Source organism: Rhinopithecus roxellana, chromosome 19 (assembly GCF_007565055.1).
Source record: "Rhinopithecus roxellana isolate Shanxi Qingling chromosome 19, ASM756505v1, whole genome shotgun sequence".
In the NCBI taxonomy this organism is placed as follows: Eukaryota; Metazoa; Chordata; class Mammalia; order Primates; family Cercopithecidae; genus Rhinopithecus; species Rhinopithecus roxellana.
In genome coordinates, this window is record NC_044567.1 from 4340326 (window position 1) to 4361686 (window position 21361).

At 53.6% G+C, this 21361-nt stretch overlaps 1 protein-coding gene across 1 annotated transcript; it reads left to right on the forward strand.

Annotated features, from left to right (window-relative positions):
- The first annotated feature begins 318 nt into the window (after positions 1 to 318).
- GPR179 (G protein-coupled receptor 179) lies at positions 319 to 18266 on the forward strand. Its single transcript, XM_010379355.2, has 11 exons — positions 319 to 1112; positions 4727 to 4835; positions 6546 to 6633; positions 7054 to 7289; positions 8437 to 8505; positions 8883 to 8992; positions 9313 to 9551; positions 9934 to 10072; positions 10730 to 10835; positions 11372 to 11518; positions 13218 to 18266. The coding sequence occupies exons 1-11, from the start codon at positions 319 to 321 to the stop codon at positions 18264 to 18266; spliced, it is 7086 nt and encodes a 2361-aa protein (XP_010377657.2).
- The last annotated feature ends 3095 nt before the right edge of the window (positions 18267 to 21361 follow it).

Here is a 21361-nt window from a genome sequence, read left to right on the forward strand (position 1 = left end):
GGGTGGGGGATGGAGGGAGCCTGGATACTGGATAGGAGGGGAGGAAAGAGTTGGGTGCCAGGATTAAGAGGTTTGAGACAGTGGGCCGCACTGAGAGAGAAGGGGGCAGGGCCCTCATACCTACATCCAGAAGCCAGCTGGTGACGTTAGAGAGAAGAAAAAAGCAGGCGAGCCAGCACCAGCGTGAGAGGGAGAGGGAGAGAGGAAAAGGGAATGCCAGCATAGGAAGCGTGGAGGCAGACAGCCCCCAGACTGCAGCCAGCCTCTGCCTGGGCTCTCCTGAGCCTGGATCCCAGGGTCCTGAGAGCTGCCCCAAGGATGGGCACCAGGGGAGCGGTCATGCCCCCTGCTGTGTGGGGGCTACTGGGCTGCTGTTTCATCTGTGACTGGGCTCTGGGGGGTCCGCGGCCCCTCCACTCTCTGCCCCCTCTGTCTTCCCAAGTCAAGCCAGGATCTGTGGCCATACGGGTACCCCCAGATGGGGCCGAGGCCGCCCTCACTTATCTCTACTCTGGAGATGCCCAGCAGCTGTCACAGGCAAATTGCAGTGAGCACTATGAAGCGCGTGGGGCAGGAGCCTTGCCAGGGCTCCCCCCAATCCTACAGGGAGCAGCGGGGACCCTTGCCCAGGCCGCCAATTTTCTTAACATGCTGCTGCAAGCCAACGACATCCGTGAGTCCAGTGTGGAGGAGGATGTGGAATGGTACCAGGCACTGGTCCGCAGCGTGGCCGAGGGGGACCCAAGAGTGTACAGGGCTTTGCTGACCTTTAACCCTCCACCAGGGGCCAGCCACCTACAGCTGGCCCTGCGGGCCACCCGGACTGGGGAGGAAACCATCCTTCAGGACTTGTCTGGGAACTGGGTGCAGGAGGAGAACCCACCTGGGGACCTGGACACCCCTGCCCTGAAGAAGCGGGTGTTGACCAATGACCTAGGGAGCCTCGGCAGCCCCAAGTGGCCACGGGCCGATGGATATGTGGGGGACACACAGCAGGTGAGGCTGTCTCCTCCTTTCCTGGAGTGCCAGGAGGGACGGCTCCGACCTGGCTGGCTGATCACACTCTCTGCCACCTTCTATGGACTCAAGCCAGACCTAAGCCCAGAGGTCAGGTAAGTGGGTTTGTGCAGGATTTGATGTGTGTGGGGGGATGTAGGAGAAGGAAGCACAGGTCCCCTCAGCTGTGCATGGGCCATTTGGCACAAACATGTGCATGCCTGGAGGGCACACAGATGTGGGTATTTGTACTCAGCTGTGTGTACTCAGTCGGCTCTGGGAATCTGTAACTATCTATTAACACATACAGGTATGAGTGTACATGTGTATAAATCAATCCATATTGATCTGGGTTTATGTGCTTGAGCACATGCAGGAATGTCTGTGAGCCTGTGCATATACAAATAGGTATACATATGTAGCATACATCTATATGCAGGTATACACATGTGTGTAGAGATAGGTCATTATAGCCTGGTGTGGTGGCTCATGCCTGTAATCCCAGCACTTTGGGAGGCCGAGGCGGGTGGATCACCTGGAGGTCGGGAGTTCGAGACTAGACTGACCAACATGGAGAAACCCTGTCTCTACTAAAAATACAAAATTAGGCAGATGTGGTGGTGCATGCCTGTAATCCCAGCTACTCGGGAGGCTGAGGCAGGAGAACTGCTTGAACCTGAACCCAGGAAGTAGAAGTTGCGGTGAGCTGACATCGCACCATTGCACTCAGTCTGGGCAACAAGAGCAAAACTCTGTCTCAAAAAAAAGAAAAGAAAAGAAAAGAGATGTGACAGTATAGACAGGCAGAGGTCTTGGCCCCCCAGGCCTGAGGAGGGAGTGTAAGAGGTAGGAGAGGTCTTGGTGTGGATGACAGTGACAATCTATGCACCAGGCTTGTCAGAGGAGAGCCGGGTGGGTACTCCAGGGGTTCAACCTGCTGCCCTCGAGCAATTGAGAGCTGTACAATAAGGCTTCCCAGGAGAAGGAAAACTTTTTTTTTTTGGAGACAGAGTCTCGCTCTGTCACCCAGGCTGTAGTGCAGTGGTGCAACCTCAGCTCACTGCACCCGCAGCCTCCCAGGTTCAGATGACTCTCCTGCCTCAGCCTCCTGAGTAGCTGGGATTACAGGTGCACACCATCACGCCTAGTTAATTTTGTATTTTTAGTAGAGATGGGGTTTCACCATGTTGGCCAGTCTGGTCTCGAACTCCTGACCTCAGATGATCTGCCTGCCTCAGCCTCCCAAAGTGCTGGGATTACAGGCATGAGCCACCGCGCCCAGCAGAAGGAAAACTCTTGAGGGGGCTTGGAATCAAAGCTCTTTCTGCCAAGGAGCTGGCTGAGTCCCCAGGGCCAACTCTACACCAAGCAGGCCCTACTATCCTGCCAAGCAGAAGCTTGTGATTCTCCTCCAGTAACTTACCTCCTCCCTCAACCACAGGAAAGAAGGATTGAGGGTCCTATTGGGATGGGAGCCGCAACTGAGCCCAGGACTGCAGGGCATTCAACAGTCAACACTGCTTCTCCAGCTCTGTGTCCCCATTCATTGTTCCCAGCAGGATTCCTCTCCTGCCAGCAGGCAGCCTGGCTCCTTGCCAGCTCAGCCCAGAGCAGAGGCTGGGGAGCTGCTGGTCCAGGCAGTGCCAGGTCAGGGCTCCTCAATTTCATATCTCCTTTGCTGTGATCAATTCAGACCTGGCTTGGGCAGAGAGAGGAGATGGTTAATAGCTGAGCTGATCTCTGTGTGTGTGCATGTGTACGTGCACAAGGAAGTGTGAAAATCCTCTTCAGAGATCATCATGGCTCCTGCCATGTCTTGACATGTGCCCTCTCTCTATTCCTTGATAGAAACCAGGAAATGATAGGATATCAAAAAGCTGAGGGGTGCAGAGAACAACCTGGTAGAAAGAAAATTGTTATCCACAGAGACAGTGAACATTCATAATACTGGAGAAATGGAATGCACGCATGCCCTTCGCACACACTGCAGGTGCGGGGCTAAAGTTTGCAAAGGCTGCATTGTCCCCAGATCTAGTGCCTGTAGGGGCAGAAAAGTGTGATCCCTTTCCTCACTCATCATAAGGGTCACAACACTCCTATAACAAAAGGCAGATTAACAAGAGAAAGGCATGACGAACTTATTTAATCAAAGTTTTTTTTTCTTTTTTTTTTCTTTTGTTTGAGATGGAGTCTTGCTCTATTGGCAGGCTGGAGTGCAGTGGCGTGATCTTGGCTCACTGCAACCTCCACCTCCCGGATTCAAGCAATTCTCCGGCCTCAACCTCCCAAGTATCTGGGACTACAGGTGCATGCCATCACGCCTGGCTAATTTTTGTATTTTCAGTAGAGACAGGGTTTCAGCACTTTGGCCAGGATGGTCTCGATCTCTTGACCTCATGATCCACTCACCTCGGCCTCCCAAAGTGCTGGGATTACAGGGGTGAGCCACCGCTCCCGGCCGTTTTTTGTTTTGTTTTGTTTTGTTTTGTTTTGTTTGAGATTGCCTCTCGGTCTGTCACCAGGCTGAAGTGCAGTGGCGCAATCTTGGCTCACTGTGACCTCTGCCTCCTAGGTTCAAGTGATTCTCCTGCCTCAACCTCCTGAGTAGCTGGGATTACAGGCATGAGCTACCACGCCCAGCTGATTTTTGTATTTTTAGTAGAGACAGGCTTTCTCCATGTTGTCCAGGCGGGTCTCGAACTCCTGGCCTCAGGTTATTTACCCACTTTGGCCTCCCAAAGTGCTGGGATTATAGGTGTGAGCCACTGCACCCCGCCTATTTAGCCAAAGTTTTACATGACACAGGAGCCTTCAGAAATGAAGACCCAGTGGCAGAGGCTCAGTGGCTTACACCTATAATCCCAGCACTTTGGGAGGCCCAGGTGGGAGGATGGCTTGAGTCCAGGAGTTCAAGACCAGCCTGAACAATATAACCAAAACTTGTCTCCACTAAAAATAATTTTTAAAAACTAGCCAGGCATGGTGGCACAAGCCTGTAGTCCCAGCTACTTGGGAGGCTGAGGTGGGAGAATCAGTTGAGCCAAGGAGGTGGAGGTTGCAGTGAGCTATGATCATGCTACTGCACTCCAGCCTGGGCAACAGAGCAAGACTGTGTGTCTAAGAAAAAAAGAAAAAATAGACTCAGGGAAAATTGTTCACTGTTATGCTTAGATTCCATGAAGCATGGTCAGCCCTGCAGAACTGTGATTGGACAAAAAAGGCTATGATCTAATGGTGGTAGACTAAGTAGGGAAACTTCAGCTTCTTCTTGGCTTGTCTATGTAGCATCCTTCCTCCCAGGTAGAAGGCAGGATCCCTCTGGAATGAGGGTCATATGACCTACTTACTGTCAGTCGAGGCAGGCCAGAGAATTTCTTTATGACCAGCTCCTACACAGAAAGGTAGGGGAAGATGAGAGTAGTATTTCTTGGTTTTACGTCTCGCTCTGGGGGAGGGAGATTCTAATGTCTATGACCTGCCTTGGGGAAGGGGAATTCTGGTTTCTAGAACTCACTTCAGCAGGGAGAAAGAGGGATGGGAGACAAGAGGGAAGGAGAAGGTCGGAGATACCTTACTTCTGAGCCCTTCTAATCTCCTTTAGTTCAAAGTCCTCAGCATGCCAAAGTGCCATAATTTGGAGCATCGTTTTCTGGGCCTCAACAACGCCCAGGGACACACGTCCACTTTGGCATCCATCACTGTGCCCCTAATTGTCAATTCACTGCCGTAGGGGGCAGGTGCAGATGGACGTAGATCTCCAGAGTGTGGACATCAATCAGTGTGCAAGTGGCCCAGGCTGGTACTCTAACACACACCTCTGTGATCTCAACAGCACCCAGGTAAGGATGAGGAGGATTGGGGGGTGCTACTAGAGTCCTGCCTCCCTCCCCTTTTCCCATCACTGCCACCACGCAGCTCCCAGGAGCAGCAGACAAAGCTACACCAGCATCTCAGGGCTAAGAGGAGTTCCTAGTGATTGGCAGAGGTGAGATATCAGGCTTTTAAAAAGTCAGGTTACCTACAGCCTGCCCTCCCTTCCCCTATTCCCCCTACTCTTGCCCTCACTCCTTTGAAATTTCAGTGTTCCTTCGTGTCTGCTCTCCTTTCTGGTACTCAGTGCTCCAGGACCCCTCCCTAGGGTGACTTCCTGAGCCTCAGTTACTTATCTCCTTTCCTTCCCCGGGAACACATTCTTCATGTAACACAGCTTCTGGGCTCCCCTTGGCCCACAAAGGATGTTCCATTGATCTGTCTACAAAAGGATATTCCATATTGCTGAAATAAATGGAATTGCTGGTTGGGGTGTAGGAGGAATCTAACCAACCAAGGAGCTCAAAGAGGCCTGGGACCGGTGAATGTGATGGAACCTGGGCCAGATGCAGGTCGATTCAAAGCTGTGGGTGCAGGTGACTCACAATGATGGAGAGCACTGGCTGGTAATCATGCAAACCCAGTACTGGGAAACTGGGAGGCCAGTGAATTCACCCACTCTGTGGTTACAATCACTGCATGCTTGTTCCTGAGCTGAGCCCAAGACAGGGCGAACCCTGTGACCTGCTGGGGCTAGCAGGCCTATTGTCCTGTGTGCACAGGTGGTCCTACTACTCTTCAGAGAACATGTGTCTGCAGCTAGAGGTGGAGGGATGGAAAAGGACTCCCACCATCCAGTTCACTGTTTAACACAGACACATGCACTTCTCTGGGTGCGTGTTTGTCTAATTGTGCAGACTGTGGCAGGAACAGAGTGCAGTCTGGTGGTCCAAGCAAGAGGGGAAGTTGGGCCACAGCTTCACAAGCACCACACACTAACCCTACTAGGTGAGGTCAGGGGCTCGATATAGAATCTTCCAAGGTTAACCCCTTCCTTTGCGTCACTGATGTCTGTTTCCAGCCACTCCCTACAATAGATCTGACCTCATTTGCTCATATTCCCTGCCTGGCTCTGAGGTCTGCTCTGTCCCCTGCCGGGCAAACGTCAATAGGAGGAGGTGGAATAAAGGCTGGCCTTGGCATCCCACCAGCCTGGCATTAGCCTGGCATTAAGGCTGGGAAAAACAGTCCTGTGCCAAAGCCAGATGGTCCCTGATGAAGGAAGCTGCTCCTCTGTGGGGGCCTTTCCAGTCTATTTGTGTGCCAAAGATGGAAGCTGATAGGGACCCTTTGAAGTAGGATGTAGGCACACAAGGTGTGGCTGGGCTCAGAACTTTCCCTACTTCCATCTCCTGCAGTACCTTGCCCTAGCAAGAGCTAGGCACTAGGAAATGGGTCTTATGAGGCTCCTGTCACTGCCAGTCTGAACAAAAGGGTGATTTCTCCCTGTACTCTTTGCTTAGGGTCTCTTTGGGAAGACAGGAAACAGCAGGGGTCAGGTAGGGTTTCCACAGAGGGAAGGCTTCCCAAGAACTAGAGAGGGCTTCTGGAGGGATTCCCTAGTGTGGACACAAGTCCCATGGATAGGGAGGTAGATGGACCCTCCATCTCTCCCAGGAGGGAAATTTCTTCCAGAGAAAGCCCCACATCAACACAGACTGTGTTTGTCGTCCCCACAGTGTGTCCCCCTGGAGAGTCAGGGCTTTGTTCTTGGCCGCTATCTCTGCCGCTGCCGACCTGGATTCTACGGGGCAAGCCCCTCTGGGGGTACGTAAGTGTGATGGGGGCCAGACGTGCGTTTTACAGGAGAGGCTGGTTGGGTGGGTACATCTGGGGAAGAAAGCCAGATTGGGGTGAGACACTGGGAGGGAACTTGTGGGGCAAGGGCAGAAGGTTGAGAGAGGCAGGAAAGGCAAGCAAGTTGCAGTGTGGGGGTGTCTGCACCTTCTGAGTATGAGCCTATAACATGCAAATATGATGCAAGTTGACCTCTCAAGGAGCCCTAGCCTGGTGTCACCTCTTCCTGGTACTCTTCCATCCCAAGGAAGCACCCATTCCCACTTGTCCCTGGAGCACCAGATCACAGGAGAACAGGGAGAGGGCTGTGGTGACTATCAGGAGAAAAGGCTGGGATGTCAGGATGCTCTAGCTGGGCCCCTCTCCCTGCACCCATCTTATTCTTTATAGGGTTAGAGGAGAGTACTTTCCAGACTACCGGGCAATTCGGGTCCCCAGAAGGCACATCTGGGAGACTGCTACAGTGCCTGCCATGTCCTGAGGGCTGCATCAGCTGCATGGATGCCACACCGTGCCTGGTGGAAGAGGCCGTGGCTCTGCGGGCCGCCGTGCTGGCCTGCCAGGCCTGCTGCATGCTGGCCATCTTCCTGAGCATGCTGGTCTCCTACCGCTGCCGCCGGAACAAGGCAAGGAAGGCCCTACACCTCCTGCACACATGTCCGACCCGTCTCAACAGGAGACCTGAGACTACCTAAGACCAGAATTTAGGAGAAATTGGCCGGGCACGGTGGCTCAAGCCTGTAATCCTAGCACTTTGGGAGGCCGAGATGAGTGGATCACGAGGTCAGGAGATCAAGACCATCCTGGCTAACACGGTGAAACCCCGTCTTTACAAAAAAATACAAAAAACTAGCCGGGCGAGGTGGCGGGCGCCTGTAGTCCCAGCTACTTGGGCGGCTGAGGCAGGAGAATGGCGTGAACCTGGGAGGCGGAGCTTGCAGTGAGCTGAGATCCGGCCATTGCACTCCAGCCTGAACGACAGAGTGAGACTCCATCTCAAAAAAGAAAAAAAAAAAAAAAAAAAAAAGAATTTAGGAGAAATTGGTTCTAATCTTGATTCTAAATCTAACTCACTATGTAGCATGATGCAAATGATTTCTCTGCCTTGGACCTGCTTCCTCATCTGTAAAATAAGGACATTGAACTTGATTCAATAAATGCTAGTTGAGTATCTACTCTAAGCAAAACACTGCCTAGGCTCGAGAGGAAGTGATCTGGGCCCGCATGGAGCTCCCAGTTTAATGGAGGAAGCAGACATGTAAATAAAATGACAGCACAGTGAGATGGGGGCAAGGATGGAGGTGTCTGTCAGCTGCCGTGGGAGCTTATAGAAAGTCATTCTGCCTGAGATGGCATGGGAAAGACTTTCTAGATGTGACATGAGCCAGGCTTGAAGGTTAACTGAACACTTACTGGGCCAAGAAGGGGTACCCTATTCTAGACAAGGGAGCAGCCTGACCCAATGCTTGAGTAATGAATAAGATCCCTTCCAGCTCCAGCAGCCTCTGATTTGAGCCTAGGTCTGCAGCAAGGCCCTAAGTGGGACTGGGAGGAACACAGGGGATGATGTGAAACCTTGGCCTTAGCCATGTTTAGTGCCAGTGGAGCTGAGCCTGGGGTGACAGGGGGCATGGCAATGGGTAGAGAGGGCAGAGCCAGTGTTACAGGGTGAAGCCTTAGCTCAGGGCCACTGAGTTACCCTTCACATAGGCTTGAGAGCCTCTAGAACCATCGTCCAGACTCTGCTCATATGCCTCTCTCCTTGCTTCACAGAGGATCTGGGCATCTGGAGTGGTCCTGCTGGAAACTGTCCTTTTTGGATTCCTGCTGCTTTACTTTCCTGTGAGTCTGTGGCCAGAGGCTGGCCCCACCTTCCAGCATCCCTCACAGCCAAAACCTGGCACCCTCCAAGCCCCAGAACCCTTCCTCTTCTCTGCCCTCTGGAGGGGATTCAGAGACCACAGATTTCCCCTACTCATACCCACAAATGATAAGCTCTATGAGCTCTGGAGCCCCAGGCTTAAAAGAGCTCTGTGACTTGCAGTGTGATTTAGGGTAAGTTACCTAACCTCTTTGACACTTCAGCTGCTCCTTTGCAGAATGAAGGTGGTGATGGCTCTATTGCAGGGGTGTTGGGAGGATCCACAGTGTGCTTAGCATAGGCCTGGCCCACAGCAGAAGCACAGTGGAGAGCAGAGATTTTTGCCCCTTCCCACCAGGTCTTCATCCTATACTTCAAGCCCAGTGTATTCCGCTGCATCGCTCTTCGCTGGGTGCGGCTGCTGGGTTTTGCCATTGTCTACGGCACCATCATACTCAAGCTTTACAGGTACAGCCTGGGACAGACTTTGCCCCTCATGCTGCTCATCCCAGACCACCCCAGCTCACTCATGGAATGGTGTTTTTCAAAGCCAGACCCTTGCCAGCCCCACTCCCCTGTACCCCCAAGGCCAACCCCCATCACCATAGCCTTGTCCTCCATGTTACTTTTTGCGGGAGTAGCAAAAGGCAGCAAATCACAAAAAGGATGGAAGGACAAGTACCTGTGTGGAGGAGAGGGCAGCAATGGACAGAGACCAGGGCGCTGGTGCCCTCTTCGTGGTCCACCCAGGTCTCTGCCATCCACCCTGTGTATTCTAACCCTCGCAGAGTGCTGCAGCTCTTTCTATCTCGAACGGCCCAGCGGAACGCCCTTCTGAGCAGCGGGCGGCTGCTGCGGCGCCTGGGGCTGCTCCTGCTACCTGTGCTGGGCTTCCTGGCTGTGTGGACCGTGGGTGCCCTGGAGCGAGGCATCCAGCACGCACCTCTGGTGATCCGAAGCCACACTCCCACTGGCCGCCATTTCTACCTCTGTCACCATGACCGCTGGGACTACATCATGGTTGTGGGTGAGCTGCTTCTGCTGAGCCCAGCCTTCCGCTGGTCCCTGACTCTGTGCCTCAGGGATTCTCTTGTTCTGGTTCTCCTGTCTTTTCCTCAGACCCCTGGCCCAGGCTCCCCCCAGCACATCCTTCAGAGAAAGGGGTGGGATGGCTGCTGAGGCAGCGCCGGCTCTCTCCCTCCCTGCCCCAGCACATCCTTCGGAGAAAGGGGTGGGATGGCTGCTGAGGCAGTGCCGGCTCTCTCCCTCCCTGCCCCAGCACATCCTTCGGAGAAAGTGGTGGGACGGCTGCTGAGGCAGTGCCGGCTCTCTCCCTCCCTGCCCCAGCACATCCTTCGGAGAAAGGGGTGGGACCGCTGAGGCAGTGCCGGCTCTCTCCCTCCCTGCAGCCGAGCTGCTGCTGCTGTGCTGGGGCAGCTTTCTCTGCTACGCCACACGGGCTGTGCTCTCGGCCTTCCACGAGCCGCGCTACATGGGCATCGCCCTGCACAATGAGCTGCTGCTTTCCACTGCCTTCCACACGGTGAGGTGAGGACGGACCCACCTACCCACACCCCCTTCCACTCTAGCACCACTCCTCACCTCTCACAGGTGAGGTGCCCCCATCCCATGCCATCCTGGTGACACTGCTATGCCTCAGCACGTTGAGGAAGGCCCCCACTTCTGGTTTTCTCCCTACCCCCCAGATGTTCCTTCTGTACTCCATGCCTGGCCCAGGTGAGGAGGCCCCCAACACACAAGAGGAGGAAGAGGACCTTCCTCCTAACTCCTCACCCCTTCCAAAGCACCTCTCCAGCACCCCAACATACCCCTTTCCACGCATGCTCAGTCCTCCCTGCCTTCTCCCCTTACTCCTCAGCCATAAGAGCATCAGTTTGTCGGTAAGGACAGGCCCTGTGGTGGAGGCAGTTAACCCACAGAGTGGGCCTAAGAGTCTGGAGCACAGGTCCGTGCTATACACAGCCAAAGAAAGTGAGCTGGAGTAGTCTGGGAGGGCTTCTTGGAGGTGGGGATTAACAGGATTAAGGTGGGACCTAAATCCTGGAGAGGGCAGGAGAGGACAGAATGCCCCCTCGTCCTAAGGGTATCAGGGCTGGGGCTGGGGTGAAACTCCAGTGAGAAGGCGAAGTGGAAGAGACCATTCCCACCTGTAGTAATGACCTGCGCCCCCCCATCCTGCCCCAGGTTTGTGCTGGTTCCCTCCCTGCACCCGGACTGGACCCTCCTCCTCTTCTTCTTCCACACCCACGGCACAGTCACCACCACGCTGGCTCTGATCTTCATCCCTAAGGTGAGGCCCTCCCCTCCTACCTGTGAGGTGGATGCCAGCCCCTCTGTCTGGGGCACTGTGGAGCTGTTGTCCCGCAGCGCCCTCTGCAGGCCAGGGTGAGGACGACAGAAGTTGCTGGGTGAGTGAGCAGAGTGCCAGGGGCCCTAAGCTAGGAGCCGACTTGAGTGGAGACACTCTCTGCTTCCAGTTCCTGGGCAAGGGAAAGAAGAGCCAGGGCTGGAGGGGCTCCCTCCCGCAGCTGGAAGGTTAGCACACTCTGAAAATCTACTCAGAAGCAGGTACACAGGGAGAGGTGGGAGAGCTGAAGGACCCGACTAGCAATTGCAGGGTCAGGGGCTTGGAACCACCCTGCTCTCTGAGCTAGAGAAGGTCAGCGAGGATGAGGGGAGTAAAAACTCTAAAGATCCCCAGAATTCCAAATCAGAGAAGGGGGTGAAGCGTCACAAAGTAAGGACGCATTTCACAGGGCTGGTGAGTGCAGGCGTGGACAGGGAGCCAGGGTGAGTCTTTTTCCCACTCATATGCTCCCCTGCCAGTTCTGGAAGCTGGGGGCTCCTCCCAGAGAGGAGATGGTGGATGAGGTGTGCGAGGACGAGCTGGACCTGCAGCACTCAGGCTCTTACCTCGGCAGCAGCATCGCCTCAGCCTGGAGCGAGCGCAGCCTGGACCCTGGAGACATTCGGGTATGTGCCACCCTCCCTGCCTCCTTTCAATGCTAGCTTTTAGCAATGGGGCAGAGGAAGGACTGGGCCCTGCCACCTGGGCTATGTGCCACTGCAAGTCCTCTTCCCTCCAAGACCTGCCCTCTCTCTTCTCCACCACTGGCCTAAACTGATTCCCCTGACTCTATTCAAAGGAGGCCACACACACCCAAGTGGGAAGACCCCAAAGCTCCAGAATGAGATCCTGGAGGCTCAGGCCATGTGGCAAGCTAGAGGCAGGGCTGAGAGTGGAGCCCTACTCCCTCGCACCCTCCACTCTCACTCAGCAGGGGCATCAGGTCGGGGGCAGACTAAGAAATCCCTCAGCTGGCCAGGCATAGTAGTTCATGCCTGTGATCCCAGCATTTTGGGAGGTCGAGGCAGGCGGATCACTTGAGGTCAGGAGTTCAAGACCAACCTGGCCAACATGGCAAAATCTCGTCTCTACTAAAAATACAAAAATTAGTCGGGCATGGTGGTGCATGTCTGTGGTCCCAGCTACTCAGGAGGCAGGATCACTGGAGCCTGCTAAGTTGAGGTTGCAGTGAGCTGAGATTACACCACTGCACTCCAGCCTGGGTGACAGAGCAAGACTCCGTCTCAAAAAAAAAAAAAAAAAAAAAAAAAAATCCTCAGCCCCCAGCAAAGCAGGCTGGTTGGTGCCTAGGGCACCGAGGGCCAGCTGTGGGGTTGGGTAGTTCAGGTGGCCACCAGGATCCCCTTTCCCTGGACCTGACAGGTCTTAGAGAGAGGAAGTTCTTCCTGGGTCTACACTGGAAGAGCATGCTAATTTTAATTTCTGTGCTCAAGGGTATCATTATAGTCACCAGAACCCTAACAAGAGGCTCAGTGGGTAAGATACAAGGAGAGTTGATAATCTAAGCCCATTGTTTTATACAATCCAGAGTCTAGGAACCACTGTGGTGAACCCCTCCACCTCTACTGGGTCCCTCTTCACACCTGACTTGTTTACAGGCTCACAAAGCAGAGTCCTCCACATCTCCCGAGTCCTTCCTTGTCCCAGCTGCCTCTGCCTGTTTCCCCCTTGTGTCCTCACCCTCTAAGCTCTGCCTGCCCTGCATCCTGAGACCGTAATCCAGCTGAAGGGCCAGGGAATATGGAGGGACAGCTCCACCTCGACCCTCCACTTTCTGGAACACAAGCCAATCTGTGGCCCCTATGCTGGGTCTGGGGAGAAACCCAGAACAGAAGACTTTTAAAGCCCTGTTCCATCACTTACACCTGAACACTGCACATTTCATACCCACTAGTCTCATCAATCTCATATAATGCTCTTAAGGAAGTTAACACTGGTCACCCAGGTAACATTGCTTTACAGAAGACCCAGAGGCTCAGAGGGAGGGGTCATGAAAACAGCCTCCAGGCACACAGCATATTGAGTGTCCCCAGGCTACTGACTTCCCACCGGACCACAATGCCCCAGAGAAGGGGGTACATCTGAGCCCTCTGAGCTGACTGGATCTGTCTGGGACTCAGGTTGGCAACTGAGCTCACAGGAACAAAAAGGTGAATTCTGAGAGTTTTAGAAGCAGGGATGAGATACAGCTTGATGGAAAGAGATCCCTCAGGGAAAAAGGTCTAATTAAGGGCAGACTAACAGACAGCCAGAGGATGGAGAGAGCTCACCTGCAGCCCTGCTTTCCTTCCTGCCGCCCCACAGGACGAGCTGAAGAAGCTCTATGCCCAGCTAGAGGTCCATAAAACCAAGGAAATGGCTGCAAACAACCCCCACCTGCCCAAAAAGCGGGGCAGCTCACGCCAGGGGCTGGGCCGCTCCTTCATGAGGTGCCTGGCGGAATTCCCCGAAGCCCTGGCCAGGCAGCACTCCCGGGACTCAGGCTCCCCGGGCCGCGGCAGCCTGCCCGGCTCCTCCCGCCGTCGGCTCCTCAGCTCCAGCCTCCAGGAACCAGAGGGGACACCGGCTCTGCGCAAGTCCCGCAGCACCTATGACCAGCGCAGGGAGCAGGACCCGCCTCTTCTTGACTCACTGCTGAGGAGGAAACTGGCCAAGAAGGCCTCTCAAACAGAGAGCCGGGAGTCGGTGGAGGGGCCCCCTGCCCTGGGCTTCAGGTCAGCCAGCGCCCACAACCTGACGGTGGGAGAGAGGCTACCCAGAGCCCGGCCCGCCTCTCTGCAGAAGTCGCTCAGTGTGGCTGGCTCCAGGGAAAAGGCCTTGCTCATGGCCAGCCAGGCCTACCTGGAGGAGACCTACCGGCAAGCAAAAGAGCGGGAGGAGCGGAAGAAGGCCGAGGCGGCCATGGCCAGCCTGGTGCGGAGGCCATCGGCCAGGAGGCTGGAGCGGCCTCGAGGGGCCCCCCTGTCAGCTCCACCTTCCCCTGCCAAGAGCAGCAGCATGGACAGCTCTCATGCCTCTGGGAGGCTTCATGAGGAGGCTGGGAGAAGGCTGCCTCACCCACCCATCCGGCACCAGGTCTCCACCCCCACCTTGACCCTGTCTGGGACCTGCCTGGGAGAGCCAAGGATGCTATCTCCCACCTCCACCTTGGCTCCAGCTCTGCTGCCGGCTCTAGCTCCAACCCCAGTCCCTGCCCCGGCACCAGTCCCAGTACCCCCTCAAAGCCCCAACTTACTCACCTACATCTGCCCCTGGGAGAACGCAGAACTGCCTGTCAAGAAAGAAAATGTGCCCCAGGAAGGCCCCTCAGGGCCAGAACAAGGACACCACTCCCCTGCCCCAGCTCGAGCCAGGCTCTGGAGGGCCCTCTCTGTCGCAGTAGAGAAAAGCAAGGCTGGGGAGAATGAGATGGACGCAGAGGACGCACATCACCAGAGGGAAGCTAACGATGCAGACGAAGACAGGCCCAAGATCTTCCCTAAATCCCACAGCCTCAAGGCCCCTGTTCAGCAGGGTTCCATGCGCAGCCTGGGGCTGGCGATTAAAGCTCTGACCCGTTCTCGGAGCACCTACAGAGAGAAGGAGAGAGTGGAGGAGAGTCCCAAGGGGCAGAACAGCGGGACTGTGGGAGAGAGTGTGGGGGCACCCTCCCGATCGCCCAGGCTAGGCCGGCCCAAGGCAGTGAGTAAGCAGGCCGCTCTTGCTGCCTGCGATGATGAGGCGTCCCTCCAGAACCAACAGAATGCTCACACCAGCAGGATGCTCCAAGTCTGTCAACAGGAGGGCAGCAGGGAACAAGAAGACAGAGGCAGGAGGACATCCCAGGGTCTAGGGGAGCAGAAAGCTGAGAGAACAGGTAAAACAGGGCTTGCCGCGCTGAGGCAAGTTTCCAGGGACAAAAATGTCAAGCAATCAAAGGACGCCCCTGTTGGGTGGCAGGAACTGCCCAAAGTTGGCATCCAGTCCCCGGGCAGTGTTGACCACAGGGTGGCAGAGGTATGCCCCTGGGAGGTCACTGAATCAGAAACACGTCAGCCAGACAGTGGCAACAAGGCCGAAATCTGCCCCTGGGAGATGAGTGAAGGAGCCCCTGAGTCGAGGGCACTAAGACAAGACCCAGGTGACTCCCAAGAAAAGAGCGGGGAGGCCCGGGGAAAATCGGAACCCACGGATGTGGTTCCCATCATGCGGAAAAAGCCAGATAGGCTGGTGAGGGAGCAGGAAGCAGTGTGTCCCTGGGAGAGTGCCGATCGAGGAGGTCTGTGCCCTGGGTCAGCTCCTCAGGACCCTGGCAGAATCAGAGACAAATCTGAGGGTGGGGGCAGTGTGGAGGCCAGGAAGGTGGAGAAGCCTGGGTGGGAAGCTGCTGGCTCAGAAGCTCATACACCTGACATCGCCAAGGCAGAGCTGTGTCCCTGGGAGGCAAGTGAAGGAGGCGAGGATGGAAAACCAGCCCTAGAGGTAGTGAAGGATCTCCCTCAGGAAAAGCAGAAAACCAGGAAAGCAACCTTTTGGAAAGAACAGAAACCGGGCGGAGACTTGGAGTCTCTTTGTCCATGGGAGAGTACAGATTTCCGGGGCCCCTCAGCAGTCTCAATTCAGGCCCCAGGAAGTTCAGAGTGTTCAGGGAGTTTGGGTAGTGGCATTGCTGAAGTGTGTCCGTGGGAGGCAGGAGATGCTCCTGCTATCCGGAAAGCAGAGATCTGTCCCTGGGAGTTGGATGATAACGTGATGGGGCAGGAAATGCTGAGTCTGGGGACAGGTGGAGAATCTCTCCAAGAAAAGGAAAAAGCCTCCAGAAAAGGAAGCTTTGGAGAGATGGGGGAACACACTGTGAAAGCAGTGCAGAAATTAAGTCAACAGCAGGAGTCAGTGTGTCCCAGGGAGAGCACGGTCCCTGGGCACTCCAGCCCATGTCTAGACAATTCCTCATCCAAAGCTGGTGGCCAATTCCTACGCAATGGAGGAAGCAGAGCAACACAGGTGTGTCCACAGGAAGATCTCAGGCCGGAGGCACAGGAAGCAATACCTGCCAAAGCAGAAATCTGTCCCTGGGAGGTAAATGAAAGAACAAGAGAGGAATGGACATCAGCACAGGCACCAAGAAGAGGAGAATCTCAAAAGGACAAGGAGAAAATGCCTGGAAAATCAGAAATCAAAGATGTCACAGCTTGGGAAAAGCCTGAGGGGCAGATCCAAAAGCAAGAAGCAGTCAGCCCCTGGGAGAGTGTGAACACTGGCAGCTTCTCCCCACAACCACGTCCTCAAGACACAGAGAGACCCCAAACCCTTCTCCAGATGTCAGGCAGTGTGGGAAGCAGAGCTGCCGACATTTGCCCTTTGGATGTGGAGGAAACCCTGACTGCTGGGAAGGCAGAAATCTGTCCCTGTGAGGTGGGTGCTGGAGAGGGGGAGGAAAGAGCTTTGGGAGCTGAGGCCATTAGGATATCTCCAAACGATACAGGAAAGGTTTCTGCAGATCTTGGACCCAGGGAGACAGCTGTTACTGTTCCAGAAAAGCCACAGAAGCCAACCCCAGAGTGGGAGGTGGCTTGTCCCTGGGGGAGTGTGGGTCCAGATACTCTGGATGCTGATGGACCAAAAGCTGGGTTCCAGGAACTGGACCATATGGGGTGCAAGCCAGGTGAGGTGTGTCCCTGGGAAGCACAGGAAGCTGCTACCCGTGAAAAAGCCAAGATGTGTCCCTGGGAGTTGAATGAAGGAACTACTGGGAAGGGATTGGACCAAGAGACAGGGAGTGAATCAGCAGAGCAGAGGGAGAAAGCTCTAGAAAAGGGGAGACTCACTTCCCTGGGAGAAGACGCATCAAAATGGATGGCAAAACTGTGTCAAGAACAGGAAGCTATTTGTCTTTGGGAGAACAAGAGCCCAAGGGAATCCCCTGCTCAGGCCCCCAAGATCTCAGACTTGCCCAGCAGCATGAGAAGTGAAGTGGCAGAGGGACATTCCTTGGAAGCAACAGAGAAGGTGGACCTGAGACAAGACCCAAAGACAGGTTCTTTCCCAGAACACATAACCCAAGAAAAAGCTCCAGCTCCAAACGCAGAAGAATTCACCACCGAAGATGGGGAAAAAACAAGCCATGAGCTACAATCTGTGTATACCTGGGCGACCACTGCCCCAGCAGTTTCCTTCTCCCACCCAGACAGACAGCGCCCTGACCAAGCTAAAGCCAGTTCCCAGAGACTGGTCAGCACTGGGGGCAGGGCCGCTGATGTGTGTCCACAGGATGTTCCTGATGCAGGTGTGTATAAACCTAACAGAAGTGCCAAGGCCGAGACCTGTCCCTGGGAAGTTACTGAAAGAATCCCTGTCAAAGGGGTGTCAAGGCAGGATGGAAAAGGGGACTCTCAAGAAGAGAAAGGCAGAGCCCCAGAAAAATCAGAGCCCAAAGGTGTGCCAGTTCAGAAACAGCCAGAGATGGCAGACTTCAGGCAACAGGAGGCTGTGTGTCCTTGGGAGAGTCAACATGGCAAGGATCTGTCCCCACAGCCAGCCCCAGATGCTTTTGACAGCAACAGAGGAAGTTCTGAGGCAGCAGGCAGTGTGGAGACCAAGATAGTGGAAGTGTGTCTGTGGGAAGTGGAAGAGGCTCCCTCTGCCAAGAAAGCAGAGATCAGCCCTTGGGAGGTGGGTGGAGGAGCAGCAGAGGAAAGGGAACTGGAACGAGAATCACAAGGGCAAGGAGAGATGTTCCTTCAGAAGGCAGGACCTGGAGGGACTGAAGAACACTTCTCAAAAGCAGCAGCAAAGCCCAGAGAGCAGGAGGTAGTCTGCCTTGGGGAAGGCACAGGCTCAGGAGGGCTCTTGCCCCAGTCAGGTGCCCTGGACCCAGAACTCAAAGTCAGCCCCGAAGGAGCAGGCAGCATGGGGAGCAGGATGGCAGAGCTATGCCAATGGGAAATCACAGATCCAGAAGGAAATAAAATAAAGGGTACCATGGCCGACATCTGTCCTGGGGAGGAAACTGGAGTCCCACCTGAGGAATCTGGCCTCCTGGCTTTAACAGCAACTCAGAGAGAATTTTTCCCCACAGTTCCTGAAAAACCACTATGCCTTTTAGTCCATGGGCCTCTGGATCACTTCTTTCCAGAAAGCAAAATCCCCTGCCCCAAGGTAAGCAGGCCAGCCAGTACTTTCACTCTTGAAGGTGTCAGAGAACTACAAGGACCTTCAGGGCTTGAGCCAAGGACAAGCTTAGCCCCAGAGCCAAGTCTCCAGGAAGCCGAGGCTCAGTCTTCCTCCTTAACTGAAGACTCAGGCCAAGTGGCTTTTGAAGCTCAGTATGAAGAATTCACCCCTCCAACTGTCTATCCTTGGGATTGGGAGTAACAGCCTTATTAGGTGAGGTCAAACACAGAGCTAGCTTTCAGGAGCCAAGGCTCTCTCCAAGTCCAAGTGTTCCCAAAGAGCTGAATCAAAGATAGCTTGGCCACTTCCCCTCCTTGAGAAGACCAGAAGTCAACTCATCCCAAAGACAAACTGTATGAAAAGGGTACGACTTGAACCCCAATGGGAAGACCCATCCTCTCTTTACTTCTAACTTTTCTTCCTGTTCGAGGAAACAAAGACTGGACACTCTGCTTCCAAGGACTCCTCCCATCCACCTACAGTACTCACAACACAAACCACCCAAGTCTGGACACTCACCCACAAAGCCAGTGTTAGGGACGAAAGGAAGTCAGCTGTGCCCAGCCTGCCTTCTCTCACAGGGAGACCCAATTCTCTGAAGTCTACAACGGAGCATTTTTTGAGAAGAAACTAAACCATACAAAGTGTTGGCAACATAGGGATGGTGGACCATAGAAGGCTATAAAGGCCACCATAGGAAGCTGAAGAGCCATTTAATTGAAGCTGAAAGATAAATTGAGGGAAAAGCTAAAATGACTCAAAATAGGTGCCTGAAAATGCATTAAGGACCTTGTCATTTTAACTTTGAATCTCCTGTTTCTGCTTTATTGCTTCTTATACCTGCCTTGCTTGATTGCTGAAGCAGAAACAACTAGGCACGCTGACATCCTTATCAACATCTGGCATCCAAAGCAATGTAAGAGAGAAAGAACACAGAAGAAAAGCAATCTCCCCAGGTCCTCCCCACGGTCAAGGGAGCTCTTCCTTCTAGACATCCTTGTGTGCCTCTTGCTAGTTTTTTAGGGGGTCTCCCCCTCTTCCTGCCCCAGCTCTCACCAGTCTCCAGAGCTCGCCTCACTGGCTCATTTGTCTCCCCCTAGCTTTTCAGCACTGCCATCAACAGGACCGCTCTCTTTTGTCAAAGCAACTGGAGTCAAGGGGAATCTCTGGTTCTGATGCAAGACCCACCCCCCGCCATCCCCACCTCTCCCTGCCCAGGAATCACTTGCTCAGTAACAAGAGGCCACATCAATCTCCTTCCAGAGGAGCTCAAGAAAGGCGGTCCTGTACACAGCCAGCACTCTTAATTCTTCTGCCCTCTGAAAGAGGAGTGCTATCGGGCAGGTTAGAAGCCTGAGGGGTGGGAAAAGGGCACTGTTGAAGACAAAGCCTTCTTTCTTAGGGAGCTCTTTCTTGGCTCGGCTCTCTGGTCTCCTCAGTTCAGGCTACCCTTGCTTAAGCAGTACTAGATTACAAAGTGCTGAGATTAGATGATAATACCAGAGGAAAACGAGGAAGGAGAAAAACATACAAAGTCCCAAGATTGGCAAAGGGAGGTGGGAGAGCAGGGAAGGGGCAGCTAGAGATGGCAGAGCTGGACAGGGGCACTAAAGATGGCAGTAAGTCACACCCTCTAACAGTACAACAGTACAGACACTGATGTCATTCACGGGGAGAAAAAGATGAAACAGGGAGACCAAATACCCAAAGGGAAAACGAGCCGTTAACATCTAGTCTGCATATAAATATGCTGGGTGGTTATGGGACTTCACAGAGAAAGTAACAAACTACTCCATTTCTAAAAGGGAACAGAGGAATGGAGTAACCTACTCTCCTTTGGGGACCAGATGTCCTCATTCCCTTACCTAGGGCCCTTATTCTGGGCTTTTAAAGCAGTAAAATTTAAGTGTGGTGTTGTTCTGGGCTCTGGCTAGTTAGCCTTACAGTTTCTGAGCTAAAGTGGATTTCGCTGTGCACCCTAAAACAATCCTGTTGGGTCTGGTCTAGCTGGAAACATCAAAGTGGGTTTGCCGCCAAACCCACTCTTGTGAAATAAACCATGGGGAGCGGAAATAAAGAGTGCTTTTTCTTGACGCTGCAGTTGGCTCTAGCTTATTCATAATGATGATTATCTTTTTTAACATTTTTAAACAGTAACAGTAGATAAGGAAAGAACAATGCCTGCTCCAAAGCTCAAGGTAGTAACACTGCAGCCTTGGGACTTTGGGTCATCTGGCTAATGCTCTGCCAGTGCCCAGGTCAGTGCTGACGCTGCAGATGGTCTCTGCCTGGTCCTTCTAGCGAGCCCCTCACATCTGGAGGCCATTTGCTCAGCTGGATTTAATCCCAAGGGGAAATGGAAATTGCACTCATCCTCTGGCTCTCTGGTGGCAGCTACTGCTTAGCTGCTATTTAGGATTATCTAGAGAACCCCGAGATATCCAGGGGAGTGGGATGAAAGTTTATTTGAAGCATTGTTTTTACATATTCAAAGGAATCAATGTATCATTTGTCCACTAATGTGCTTTTTTTTCATTTCTTTGCTTCCTTACCCTGCAAGGATTATTTCCCCTTCCTCCATATTCCCTGGCAGTGGGTCCTGCTCAAAGCACGTCCCTTCTCATTTCGCCTTGATCCAGGGCTCAAGCAAATAGGATATGATCAAACTTCACTTGGGCAGTAATTAAAGTGATGTACACTTTAAGCCAAAAAGCTTGGGACTAAGTAGCATGATGAGAGTGGTTGATGAGAGACACCAGGGCTGTCTCTTCCCTAAGCATACATTTCTTTGTTTCCATAGTTAACACTTAACAGGCCGGGCATGGTGACTCACACCTATAATCCCAGCACTTTGGGAGGCCAAGGCAGGTGGATCACCTGAGGTCAGGAGTTCGTGACCACCCTGGCCAACAAGGTGAAACCCCGTCTCTACTAAAAATACAAAATTAGCCAGGTGTGGTGGCGCATGCCTGTAATCCCAGGTACTTTGGGAGGCTGAGGCAGGAGAATCGCTTGAACCTGGGAGGCAGAGGCTGCAGTGAGCTGAGATCGCACCATTGCACTCCAGCTGGGACAACAAGAGCAAAACTCCGTCTCAAAAAAAAAACACAAAAAAACATTTAACAGTTGCTGTGAAAACATCAGTCTTCCTTAGTGAAGCCTGGTTTGCTGCTTTGCTAAGGTAGTAGCTTTATAGAGACTGGAGAGTTAGGTTATTTATCCTTGACCAGATTCCAGTTTCTTTGGACTCTACTCTCAGGACAAGGTCAGTATGGATTAATCTTTAAGTGACAGAT

Bases quoted from the DNA above. Each gene is read 5' to 3' on its own strand.
- GPR179 (XM_010379355.2), top strand. From the start codon at position 319: ATGGGCACCAGGGGAGCGGTCATGCCCCCTGCTGTGTGGGGGCTACTG. The intron at 8,506-8,882 runs GTGAGTCTGTGG...CCTTCCCACCAG, and splicing joins TCCTGCTGCTTTACTTTCCT to GTCTTCATCCTATACTTCAA. The intron at 10,836-11,371 runs GTGAGGCCCTCC...CTCCCCTGCCAG, and splicing joins CTCTGATCTTCATCCCTAAG to TTCTGGAAGCTGGGGGCTCC.